Source organism: Anas acuta, chromosome 10, assembly GCF_963932015.1.
Source record: "Anas acuta chromosome 10, bAnaAcu1.1, whole genome shotgun sequence".
NCBI lineage: Eukaryota > Metazoa > Chordata > Aves > Anseriformes > Anatidae > Anas > Anas acuta.
The window spans coordinates 12,041,050-12,053,769 of NC_088988.1; the positions used below are offsets into that span (position 1 = coordinate 12,041,050).

At 42.3% G+C, this 12,720-nt stretch overlaps 1 protein-coding gene across 5 annotated transcripts in view; it reads left to right on the forward strand.

Annotated features, from left to right (window-relative positions):
• Window positions 1-12,720, forward strand: part of CTCF (CCCTC-binding factor) — a 34,783-nt gene that overhangs the window by 19,503 nt on the left and 2,560 nt on the right. For all 5 annotated transcript variants that reach the window (XM_068693693.1, XM_068693692.1, XM_068693694.1 and 2 more), the window contains 9 exons: window positions 2,238-3,030; window positions 3,699-3,869; window positions 4,527-4,660; window positions 6,114-6,234; window positions 7,019-7,168; window positions 8,779-8,939; window positions 9,371-9,553; window positions 10,274-10,409; window positions 12,441-12,608. In XM_068693693.1, coding sequence (XP_068549794.1) covers window positions 2,250-3,030; window positions 3,699-3,869; window positions 4,527-4,660; window positions 6,114-6,234; window positions 7,019-7,168; window positions 8,779-8,939; window positions 9,371-9,553; window positions 10,274-10,409; window positions 12,441-12,608 — 2,005 coding nt within the window. In that variant the 5' untranslated portion in view covers window positions 2,238-2,249. The remainder of the gene's footprint in view (window positions 1-2,237; window positions 3,031-3,698; window positions 3,870-4,526; window positions 4,661-6,113; window positions 6,235-7,018; window positions 7,169-8,778; window positions 8,940-9,370; window positions 9,554-10,273; window positions 10,410-12,440; window positions 12,609-12,720) is intronic.

Consider the following 12,720-nt stretch of genomic DNA (forward strand, 5'->3'; position numbering starts at 1 on the left):
TGGTAGTGCTGCTGCTGTGCGGCTGACTCACCTCTGGAGGACATCGTGATAGTGCTGGGGAGCTCTGGGGCAAGAGATGCTTGTCCCTAGGATAGGAGAAGGGGCAGGGATGGCTTGGTTTCTTTGCTGAGTGGCTTTGAGTCCTTCCATCTGTGCCACATGTGTGAGCCTCGGCCTGTCAGTGACTCGCAGGGTTTTTGCCAGCTTCAGCAGCGGGTCTGATGGGAGCTCCCATCTGAGAGCCCCCCCAGACCGCCCAGCACTGCTGGCCTCTGCTTTGTTCCACTAAAAGGTATCAAGACAGAATTGCCTTAGCCCTGCAGATGGGTTTTCAGTATTTTTAGGCCTTATCAGAAATCCTTTGCTAATTCCCACCCTCCCCAGCCATTTATCATGTTCTGTTTAGCTCTCTCCTTCCTTTCCTTTGAGACTTTTGGTCACCTGAAAAGGCTTCTCCTTCTCTATCCCTACAAATACTTGAGATAATTGAAAGACAATTTGCTCTGATTGTTTCACAGCTGCTCTAGGCCAAAGAGCAAATCTCTGTTCTGATCTCCTGCTGGCTAGTGTTAAGTACTTGCATCATCTCGGGTACTTCAGCTGTTTGTCCATATGGATTTGCTGTGACTTGAAATGCTGAGGGGTGCTAAAGAAAGGAGAGGCAGGATCCCTGCAGGGAGTGCGCGTGAAGCCATATGCCAGTATTTCTGGGTATCTGGTGCCCCCTGGAGACTGCTGCTGCCCAAAAGAAATGCAACCGGTATCAAGACCACGTGTAAATAGATGACCCTAGACAGAACAGGCTGAAGAACAGTAAGAACCGTGTTCTCCCAGCAGAAGTGGAGAATATTAGAAAAGTCAGTCTAAAAATAATGTGTCTTGTAACTCTTAACAGCTAACAAGGACTGACGGCTGTGTTTCGTGTTCATATATATGTACCCATGTATCTCCAAAATAAATATCCAAGATTGTGTAGACATTTGAAACTAGCGTGATAATGAGGCTTAACTGCTGAGCTGAAAAAACAGGTCTGGTCTTGAAAGGTCAGGTGATATAATAGGAAAATGTGGAAGTCATAAAATCTGGTATTGGGATTGGAATTTTATCAGAAGTCCATAGGAAAACTGGCATTATTATTTATTTTTTTGAGAAAAAGACATAACTGTTTAATGATGATTTGAAGCAACCTTCCTACAGAATCAGAGTACAGGAATTGCATATTCCGTGGCAAATGCTGAGAAGAGTGCTGGATGGTTTGGGGAGAAAGAAGAGCATAAAATGTTATGCTTGTGTATGGCTGTGTTCAGAATTGCAACAGTTCAGAATTACAACAGTTCAGAATTACAGCCTTCCCAAACAGCTTTAGCACTGTTGTGTGCTTGGGTCTGGGTGGATAAAATTAACCCAGTTCTCACGAGAAGGCTCCGAGTCCCCCAGCTCTGAGTGCAGATCGCTTACACCGAAGTGAAGCTGTTCTGAGCCCTGCTGCTGCTCGTTCAGCCGGAGGAGGGCACTGTGCTCTCAGGCCAGGCAGCACCCGGGCTGGGAGCAGGAACTGAACCTCAGGCTGCTTACAATATGCTTGAATAACTTGATCATGTCTTTTTTTAGTTTTGTTTCAATAATGGTACCAGTCAAGTGTGCAGAGAAATTCAAACATATAGGAAATAACCGTTTCCACTCTCAAACAGCTAAGAATATATACAGTAACTTTGAAGACTTAAATTATTGTACTCAATTTTTAGTGCTTTTTCTCCCTGAAAGAACTTTGTAGTTCTCAAAAGTAATAGTTTAAATAGAAAGTTTTTTGCTTGTGACGGTATTTTTTTTTTGCTTTTGATATTTATAGCCAAAGAGTGACAGATATTGCTAAATGAAATACTAAAGAAGCTCAATTAAGAGTAATATTACTTTATGTCTTGCCTGTAGGATTTACAGTCTTTGAGAAGTGGGAATATGTATATCACTTCATCTCTGTTTTCCTTCCTTTCCAAGGAACTGGTAGAGTCGTCTCACCTCTGAGAGCGTTCTGAGACTGACTTGGTTTACAGGGACAGGAGGCTAGCAGAGACTAATCCTTAATTCTCAGTTTCTGTTTGCTGAATAGAACTGCAATATGTTGCAGCTGTTGCATTGCTTGTTTTCTGTTAGGCCACTTGTCCCTCTGTGGGCTTTGTGCAATTGTTAAAGTACCTTGGATGATGTGCAGCATTCATTTTCTCTCTTTGTTTTTACAGCAAGAAGGTGAAATGGAAGGTGAGGCAGTTGAAGCTATTGTGGAGGAATCAGAAACTTTTATTAAGGGCAAAGAGAGAAAAACCTATCAAAGACGCCGTGAAGGTGGACAGGAGGACGATGCTTGTCATATAACACCAAACCAAGCAGACGGAGGTGAAGTAGTGCAGGATGTCAACAGCGGGGTGCAGATGGTGATGATGGAACAGCTGGACCCAACTCTTCTTCAAATGAAGACTGAAGTCATGGAAGGTGCGGTGCCTCAGGAGACAGAGGCCACGGTGGATGACACGCAGATCATAACTCTTCAGGTTGTTAATATGGAAGAGCAGCCTATAAACCTCGGTGAGCTTCAGCTGGTCCAAGTACCTGTTCCAGTGACTGTACCTGTTGCCACCACATCTGTGGAGGAGCTTCAGGGAGCTTACGAAAACGAGGTTTCCAAAGGAGGCCTGCAAGAAGGAGAGCCCATGATCTGCCACACCCTGCCTTTACCAGAAGGCTTTCAAGTAGTGAAAGTGGGTGCAAATGGTGAGGTGGAGACATTGGAACAAGGTGAACTCCAGCCACAGGAAGATCCCAATTGGCAAAAAGATCCAGACTATCAGCCACCAGCCAAAAAAACAAAGAAAAACAAAAAGAGTAAGCTTCGTTACACTGAGGAAGGCAAAGACGTGGATGTCTCTGTGTATGACTTTGAAGAGGAGCAGCAGGAGGGCTTATTGTCTGAGGTCAATGCAGAAAAGGTGGTGGGCAACATGAAGCCACCTAAACCAACAAAAATTAAAAAGAAAGGTAAGCTTGTCATTAGCAAGGGGGTTTTGGGAATGTGTTTGTTAGGAGGGGACCTTGCAGTTTGGTTGCAGTGACGGGGTAGATGCAAGTGGGAGTAAAAGAGACGTGTCCAGTGTCGCTTGCTGCATTACACAACAGCACTCAGCTCTACTGTTTTTGTGGGTAAGTCTCCTGTCATGCATATAGGCTACAGAGGAGTTCATTTGCCTTGGTTTGATGATATGGCATTTGTATTCCCATATAACTACAGCTGAAAAGATTCTGTGTTTTGCTGTAATACGTGTTTAAGAGTTTGTGTGCACATTTTACATCGGTAACAAACAGTATAATAAGCTTTGTTTTTTCTAACCAAGTGCTGAGTAGAGTAAATGGTGTAAAATACAGCGTTATGTACATCTGAATTCTCCTTTCTGGAAACTTAGAACTGTAAATTAAGGAGCCCTTTTTAAAGTGGAATAGGAACATTGAGTACTGGCATACTAATGAAAATTCAAGCCAAGCTAGTCATTGCCTGTGTTCCTAAGGATATGCTGTTGGATTTAATGGTACAAGATTGTTCCTCATAGCAGCTAAACCTACAGGAATCTTTCCTTTTCACTGCTGTTCCCTATTGTTATGCAGAAGACCACAGTACTGTTGAGAGTAAAGATTATTTCCTTCATGGCTAGGTGTAAAGAAGACATTCCAGTGTGAACTGTGCAGTTACACTTGTCCACGTCGTTCCAACTTGGACCGCCATATGAAAAGCCACACTGATGAAAGACCACATAAGTGCCATCTCTGTGGCAGGGCTTTCCGGACAGTCACGTTACTGAGGAACCACCTCAACACTCACACAGGTACTCTTGCTTTTGTATAAGTTGTTTTTGGAGCATCTGCTTTGTCTTTAGAGCAAAGGCAAGGTGATCTATCTTGAATCACTCGTTACCTGTTACGGAACAAGCTAAAGAATAAACTATGCAAGGCTGCTGTCCATTTCTCATATACATGTTGTTATTCTCTGCCTGGCCAGGTCAGGTGCAGAGAAACAGTTCTGGGCTTGACCTGAAATTACCAAAAGCTGCAGGAAATGTTCCAGTTGTCTTGGTTATTAGTAGTTGTGTTCTAAGCTTCACGTGGCTGTTGCTTCTTGCAGAGAAGTAAGATAAGGAAAGAGGCTGGAGATAAACATAAGGGAGTTGAAAACAAACGCGAGGTGTTTATAAAACAGGACCAATTTAGTGGTAGGATCTGTAGCACATTTCTGTTAATCCTTACTTAAGTTTCTAGTATAAAACAACAAGTAATTAAACTGTGATGAAACTTAATGTGTCTTGTGATGTTTCTGCCAAAAAAAAAGGTAATCTCTTGTTTTCTCTTCATATCAATACCCGTGTTATGTCTAGCTGGGTGCTTTGAGATTTGTGAATAACCAAGAGGTATTTTGAGTGTCCTGTATCTTCTTTTGTTGCTAAATCTGAATGTCATCATCTTCCTGTCTTGCTGCAACTGCTCAGGTACTCGCCCTCACAAGTGCCCAGACTGCGACATGGCCTTTGTGACCAGTGGAGAGTTGGTTCGGCATCGCCGCTACAAACACACCCATGAGAAACCCTTCAAATGTTCAATGTGCGATTATGCTAGTGTGGAGGTATGTTAGTTAATTGTTACAGTTCTGAATATGCTTGTATAGTTCAAGGCTTGTTCACCATCTGTTACAAGCTCTGCTCTTAGGCATTTCCTCCTTGGCCATTAAAAAAAAAATCTAAGCAAAAAAATTATAAATCAGGTCTGTTCTTGGAAACAAATGGTGGGTTTTCCTCAGTTAATGAGAAACTGGTTTGAGAGCACAATGAGATCCTAGATGACTTTCATTTCCTTTGTTGGTGACAATAGTTGTTACTAGTTTTGCTTTTTTTTAATTGGTCTTAAAGGTGATGAAAGGAACTGTAGTGTGCTCCATGTTGAAGGAGGCAGCCATCTCCTGAGTAGGATGTACTCTGCAGACAGTTTTAGAAACATGTATTCTACACATTATCTGTTTATGCTGTTAAGGTGACTGTAGCCAAAATTAATTTTGCCTCAATATTACTGAAAATCACCTTTGCTGCTATCTGCTGGTTGTTGAATTTGCTCAAGTAAGCAAAGCTTGTTTGAATGCTTTCCCCAATGCAGTGCTGTTACTGATGCTGCAGAACAACTTTTGTGTTGTAATAGGAATTGTACAGCATGATGGGGATAAGAAATTGGAGCAAGATATAAGCAACATGACTTAAAAGACGGAACGTGTGCAGTGGAAGAAGGGTACAGTGGGAGATGTTGAGCAAGGGATTGTGTTTATCTCCCTGAGCTGTGACTGCAGTGCTGTAATTTTGGGCCCTGTGGTTTCGAGTGCTGAGTAAACTGCATTTGCAATGATTTTTCATAGTATGTGTTAAGAAAGAACGACCAAATTGGTCTTAATGTGAGCTTGTGCTGCATTTTGTGGACAATGGTTGTTGATTATGCAGCATGCTCCTACTTGAGCAGAAAATTCCTTATGCTGATTTTTTTTAACCTGGGTTCACGCCTTCTAGATAAAAGCAGGAGAGCAAAAGAATGAAGTCACCCTGTTGATTGTAGGTCTAGACTTTAGCTCTTCTTAGCAAGAATTTATCTTCTATCTCAGAGTAAATGGAGAACACTCAAGAAGGCACCCTCTGGAGAAAAATGTATGGTGTGGGGGGACATTACGCTCTTCCCCCACCATCCAATATTCTCCTTAGGTGCTTTGGTTTCCCAGAACATTTTATTGTTTCTCTCCAGGGTAGTTTCAAATTTTAGTATGTCCTCAAACAACGACATAGTTGATACCAGTAAGGAGCACAAAACTCTAAATTAAGCTGTGCTGCATGTGGGAAGGACAAGGCTTGTTTGTGAATGAGGTTGGCAGATGAAGTAGAATGGGAGAGAGGGAGTGGTTATGTGCTGCATGAGAGTGGTATTGAAACATGCTTGCTTATATTTTAGTGACAAGGTAAAATGAAAATCTTTTTCTTGACTTGTACTTTTGGAAGTCTGACCTGCTCATCTATGCTAACTTCAGTCTTATTCTTGGCTTTCAGGTTAGCAAATTGAAACGCCACATTCGTTCTCACACTGGGGAGCGTCCGTTCCAGTGCAGCTTGTGCAGCTATGCCAGCAGGGATACTTACAAACTGAAGAGGCACATGAGAACCCACTCTGGTATTGTTGACATGTTTTTTTGTTTGTTTCAGTGTCGGATTGCTGAGACTGTGTAATGCATGGTGACACTCTTAATTGAAAAAAAGAAATACTTTCTGTAGCTGAAGAGTATGTGCCATAGTTTATAAGCACTTTAAATAAAATTCATAAAATGTCAGTAATTACTACACTGAAAAGTGAGCTTGGAGGATCCAGTTTCAATGTAAGGTGTTAAAATACGTCCCCTTCTAGTAGGAAAAGAAGACATTTCTTCTATTATTAGTGTTCCAGTTAAAGGTTAGAGCCATTTTCAGTTTCATAACTGTGTAGATATAAATGCATCTCATGTCTGTAGTTCATAAAGACCCTGATTTTGTTTTCCTTTGATAGAAATAGCATTTTTTAGCACAGAATGTTACTGGAATGCCAGGTTGATGATATCCCTAAACCTGAAGGGGGAAGAACTGACCTTGCATGTACATAAGTATTCAGAAACCTTACACCCCCCCCCCCAAAAAAAAAAATAAAATCTGATGCTACTTTTTTTTTCTAGCAGTCAGCATGTAGGTCTTCCAGGTATTTCCTCAGGGTATGAATTTAACTGATTTGCTTAAAGAGCGGACTTAAGTTTCTTTGTAGATAGATGCATAAAAGAACTAAAACTTCCAAAGAGACACTGAGATCTTTCTTTAGTTACTATTTCTATCTTCTAGCTGTCTGTTGAGAGTTTGAGAGGTTTGGGGCTTCTTGGTTAGATTTTTTTAATAAAAGTACTTGTGCTATTTTTTTCTTTCTGCTACTGAAGGAGAGAAGCCATATGAATGTTACATCTGCCATGCTCGCTTCACTCAAAGTGGTACCATGAAGATGCACATTTTGCAGAAGCACACAGAGAACGTGGCCAAATTTCACTGTCCTCACTGTGATACTGTTATAGCGAGAAAGAGTGACTTGGGTATGTATCTCTGAGAAGCGGTCATTTGGTGAAAATAACTACAAAAGACTTTCCCAAAATTAGAGTTCAAGTAAGCCAACTGCTGTCTGATTTTTAACCTAATAGCTCTGATAACTCCAAAATGAAGCACAGGCTTAAATGTGTGGCTTGTAATACACACTTAGCTTATCATAACTGCTGCAGACTGAGAACGTTCTGTTTCTTTTCATTACTTGAAAGCGTAGGATGCTTTCCAAGTGTACAAGGCAAGTTACTATTTTCAGGACTATAGATGTGAGGCATTTATTGAATTTGGACTAATATTACAACTACGTGTGGATTAGGTTTGAGAAACCAAAAAGTCAATTGGCTTGACCTCCTCCATGTCGGAGGCCATTACATTTCATCCATATACATCTGACTGAGCTAAAAGGCTTGAATTTGAATAAATACTTTCATTTTCCAGGAAGTGGAGCTGTGTGCCACAGACAGAATAGGAGACAGAGTTGCCACAAAAGCCCTGAGTCCTTGCAGTAGCAGTGTTGATCTAGTGAGCAGTGATTCCAGCAGGCAAGCTCTCTGATGTACAAGAAGGTGAAAAATAATATCATGCCCAGAGCAGCTGAGAAAGAAGAAGCCACGATTTGGCAGAACTTTCAGTCTGTAAGCAAAATAAGCAAAATATCAACCATGTAATGGAAAGGCAGGCTCCTTTCCAATAAAGAAGAATTTGAAGTGCTACAATGAGAGGCAGTTTGAGTGGATGGCAGCCAAATGATGTCAGGTGTCTCCCAGAGCAAATGAGAACTGGTTTACAACAGAGAAAAACTGATGTTAACTATGAAGAATCTTTCTCCTAATAATGGTTTAGTCTACAACAGGTTACCTTGTGCAGCTGTGGTATGCTCTTAGTTTGAGTAGTTTAAAGGAGTTGCTAAAACCTCTCTTGAGGATTATCTGCTGGTATCCTCATTGCCTTCTATCCCTGTCACTTTGGCTTCCAGTCTTGTAGAAAATACTGTTTCCCAACGTATTACCTGGCTTCTGGCTGTATTCAGGCAATTCAGAGTAGTTTTAAGTCTCTTGTGGACTGTTATGTTTTACTTTGATAATCTTCATGTGTTACATAAATTTCACTAGCAAAAACTCACATTGCACCGTCCTCCAAGGGAATCCTTGTGGACAGATGCTGTCAGCATCAGACCTGGTTGCTGATGTCCCTGCTGTCTGTTGTGTTTTGAGATTAGTGTAGATGGTTTGAAAAATCATCTAAGATGCCTGCAGAGCTTTTTGTGTATAATAACTTAAGTTAAAAAAAAAAACAAACAAACCTTACGTGGCATAACATCGAATGGAATTGCACTGTGTGAACATTGATGACTACTAATGAGTAAATCAGAATTTAACTGTGGGAAAACTTGGAGGTTTTCTGCAAGACCTTTCTGTCTAGAAATTGTTCTAGTTGCTTTTACTTACATATCTTTCTTTTTTGGTAGAATCCTAAATTAACTGTTCAGTCGCCTGACTTGATTCAGGAATATGTGGAGGGAATAATGCTAAGGGACCGCAAACTTGTCTCTTCCATGTTTGGAAAGCCATCGTGGTTAAAGCCTCTGTTTCTTTGCTCCTAGGTGTTCATTTGCGAAAGCAGCATTCCTACATTGAACAGGGCAAGAAGTGTCGCTATTGTGATGCTGTGTTTCATGAACGCTATGCCCTCATACAGCATCAAAAGTCTCACAAGAACGAGAAGCGCTTCAAGTGTGACCAGTGTGATTACGCATGCAGACAGGTAAGCTGGTGGGACTGGCACCCCTTCTGAGCACTGGAGCAGGAGATAACAACAGGAGGTAGAAATCTTAGCTGTTAAGTTAGACTGTCAAGATCAAATAAGCTCTCCCCTTCTTTTGAAGGGTGTGAAGGAAAAGTTTGGGAAAGTTTGTGCTGCTTGGTGTAGTGCTTTCCCCCCAGAGAGAAGTTCCTTCTAAGGCAGATAAGTCACAACCTTGGTGTATCTGTTGATGAAGAAATAAGTCTGTATAGGACGGCAGTAGCTAGGACCGAATATACCATCCGCTGAGATGTTCTCACATTCCTGCAGAACCATCTTTTTCTGACAATGCACTTAAACTAAAGTTTGGCTTCTTTGTGGCTGAAAATCATCTCATTTGTTCTTGTATGAGTTCCTTAAGTTACTCTTGCTGTCTTGATTGTTCCTGTCAGGAGCGGCACATGGTCATGCATAAACGGACCCATACTGGAGAAAAGCCTTACGCCTGTAGCCATTGTGATAAAACCTTCCGTCAGAAACAGCTCCTTGATATGCACTTCAAACGATACCATGATCCCAACTTTGTCCCTGCTGCCTTTGTCTGTTCCAAGTGTGGTAAAACGTTCACTCGCAGGGTAAGGGAACATACTGGTTTGAATTACAGATATTTTTGGTGAGGCTTGGTGGGGGGAGAACAGGGGAACAATGACATATTTACCCACAGGGAAGGGTCACTGAGATACAGGCCACAACACTACCCTTTTAAACAGAACACTTCTTAGACAAGACCTGGTATAACTCAGAATTAGTACTGTTGTGTACTAACACTGACATTGTGAACAAAGTGAAAATTCAACTTTACAAATAAAAGTCATCTTTGTGGGCCTCCTCTGGACCTGCTCTAATAGACCCATCTTCTTCTTGTGCTGGGGCCCTGGACTGGACACAGGACTCCAAGTGGGACCTCACAAGGGCAGAGCAAAGGGGCACAGTCACCTCCCTTGACCTGCTGGATGCTCCTCTGGTGATGCAGCCCAGATGCAGTTGGCACACTGCCGGCTCGTGTCGAGCTTTTTGTCCACCAGAACCCCCAGGTCCTTCTCTGCAGGGCTGCTCTCAATGAGTTCTCTCGCTCTGTCCTCATGTCTCATTGCTGTGAACCAGGTGCAGCACCTTGCACTTGGACTTGTTGAACCTCATTAGGTTCACGTGGGCCCAATTCTCCAGCTTGCCTGGGTTTCTTAGTTAATCAGAAATTGTCAGAAATATGTTTGTAAATACAGGACCAGAACATTTGATCCTATTTTAATGTATGTTGTGTTTTTTTGTTCTTTTCCCTCTTTTCCATGGAGTAGAACACGATGGCCAGACATGCTGATAATTGTTCTGGCCTAGATGGTGGGGAAGGAGAGAATGGGGGAGAAACAAAGAAGGGCAAACGTGGCCGAAAGAGGAAGATGCGCTCCAAGAAAGAAGATTCCTCTGACAGTGGTAAGAAACAACTCAGTACATTCTGAGAGTTAGAGGCCTGTGATTCAGTCTTTGTTAGCTGTTAATTTGTCCGCTTTGCAGGTTTGTTTTGGTACTTGAAAGGCTTTTATCTAGTTGGTAACCAACAATAATAGTATACAGCCAGGTACAGAAATAACTGCCTGTAATGGATCGTATGGATTCTGCCATCCTTGCTCTTCCTAAGACTGTACAGTTGAAAAAACTCAGTTCCTGCCCTTCCTGCTTTTGTGTGTGTTACATTCTCTGGTAGTGTTTTTAATGTCCCAGAAGAAATTCAGTGTTTCTCTGTTACGAAATGCCACGTGCTCCCACTTCGCTGTTACAGGATAGCATGCGGCATGTCCAAACAACCCCAGTGTTGGATTAGCTTGGCTTCTTCTGTGGGGAAGGGAAGGGAGCGTACAAGAGAGTGGTAGAAAGAGTGCTGGCAATTGATGGACTCCTACAAAAGGCCTGCTGAGCCAGTTAAAGGGTCAGGAAGCTGGTGGTGTCTTTCACTTAACAGATGTCGTTGCAGATACACTGGTATTGAGAAAATGGTCGCTGAGGGGCTCTTGGATGTGCTGGCCAACATGCCAGAAGATGGGTTGGGTGTAATTCATAATAGGGTGGCTGCTGTTTGTAAGCTTCTCCAGAACAGGAGCTGTTGCAGCAGACAAACTGCCTTCACTGTGGTATTCTCTGTGAAGGAAAAACTCCTAGCCTTTCCCCCTGATGGAGGGAAAACGGTCATGTCTTCAGCAAGAAAATCCAGATGGAGTCTAAAGACCAGCCAGCTCAAAGATGATTCTGCAAAGGCAGTGTTGCTAATTAGTCTTTCATCTGAAGTGCTTTCTGCAATTAACAAGGGGTGTAGGTTGGGGCAACAGGGATACGTTCTGGTGAATGTGCATCTGAAAATCTTACGTGGCAAACAGGTTTTACAGGAAATAAGATGGGTATGGTCAAACTGCTCGTTGTGCAAACCTTGACAGCAGAAACTCCAATTTCTGAAGCTTGTATTTGTACAGATTCTTGAAAAAGTGTTAGTTGGATAAAGCACATGTAACTAATTGTTCATTTAAAACATGGAAACATCTTGAAGCTAGAAAGAGTAAAATCTTGATGGAAACCAAATCAAAACATGTTACAAATTAGATACTCCAGAATCACATCTGATTTGTAGGCCTCCAGTAAATGTAGAATCATAGAATCACTGAGGCTGAAAACCCTAATTTTATTTAGTTTGTATTGCCTGAGTTTCAAAACTGTTTTGGGAGAAGGTGGTCAAGAATCATGCTTGTTAGATGAACTGGTGAGTGTTGTATGACTGTGGCTGAGACAACTCCTCCATCCTCACATGAGTTGCCAAGTCTTGACTGACTTCTTCAGGAGTCATCTGATAGAAAAATAATTCACCAGTGTGAGCTGAGTAGCAGTATGGAAGAGGTTCCAACTACATTCTCTGCTGAGAATTGCATAGTGCAGTGTTGTTCTTATCTCTTGATCTGCAGTTTCATGAGTTTCTGCAACTTCAACATTTCTAAGAATGGTGAGCAAAGCTATGGTGAAGCAGACCCTTGTGATGAAGCACTTCAGACAGCGGGGCTGATGGCTCTCCTGGGAGTGGCTTGGACGAGGTGTTTGCTCCTGAGAGTCCTTGGTTTGGGCTCCTGCCTGCTCTTGTGCAGGTGGTGCTGCAGTGGGCTGATGGCCCCTCTGATGGGCCTGGGAGTAGCCCAGCAGTGTCGTGTTTGGGTTCCCCATCTGGCCAGTGTCTCTCTGAGCTCCTTCATGGGCTTGTATTGCATAGTCTAACTAATCATATTTCATTTTGCCTTTCTAAATGGCCATTTGTCGCCTCTAGTGTGAAGGTAACTGGCAGTCTGTGCCACCAGCGTCTCAACAAAGGCCTTGTTTGCCTTCTTCCCCTGACTTGACTCCTTTTGGATGAGGATTTGATGGTTTTCTGTAGGTAGATGTTTCGTTCTTGTTTAAACTGGAGATTTAACTGGTACAATGCTTTTTTAGAGGAAAATGCTGAACCAGATTTGGATGATAATGAAGATGAGGAGGAGACAGCAGTAGAAATTGAGGCTGAACCAGAAGTCGAGCAAGAGGCTCCTGCACCACCTCCCAGTAAGAAAAGAAGAGGAAGACCACCAGGCAAAGCTGCCACTCAAACAAAACAATCCCAGCGTAAGTCACTGCTTGAAGCTTGTGTTACTCTGCTTGAACTGCTTTGTTCCTTGGATTTGGTAACTCTTACAAGAGAACTGATCCCCTCAAGTGAGCTAATTAAAAAAAAAAA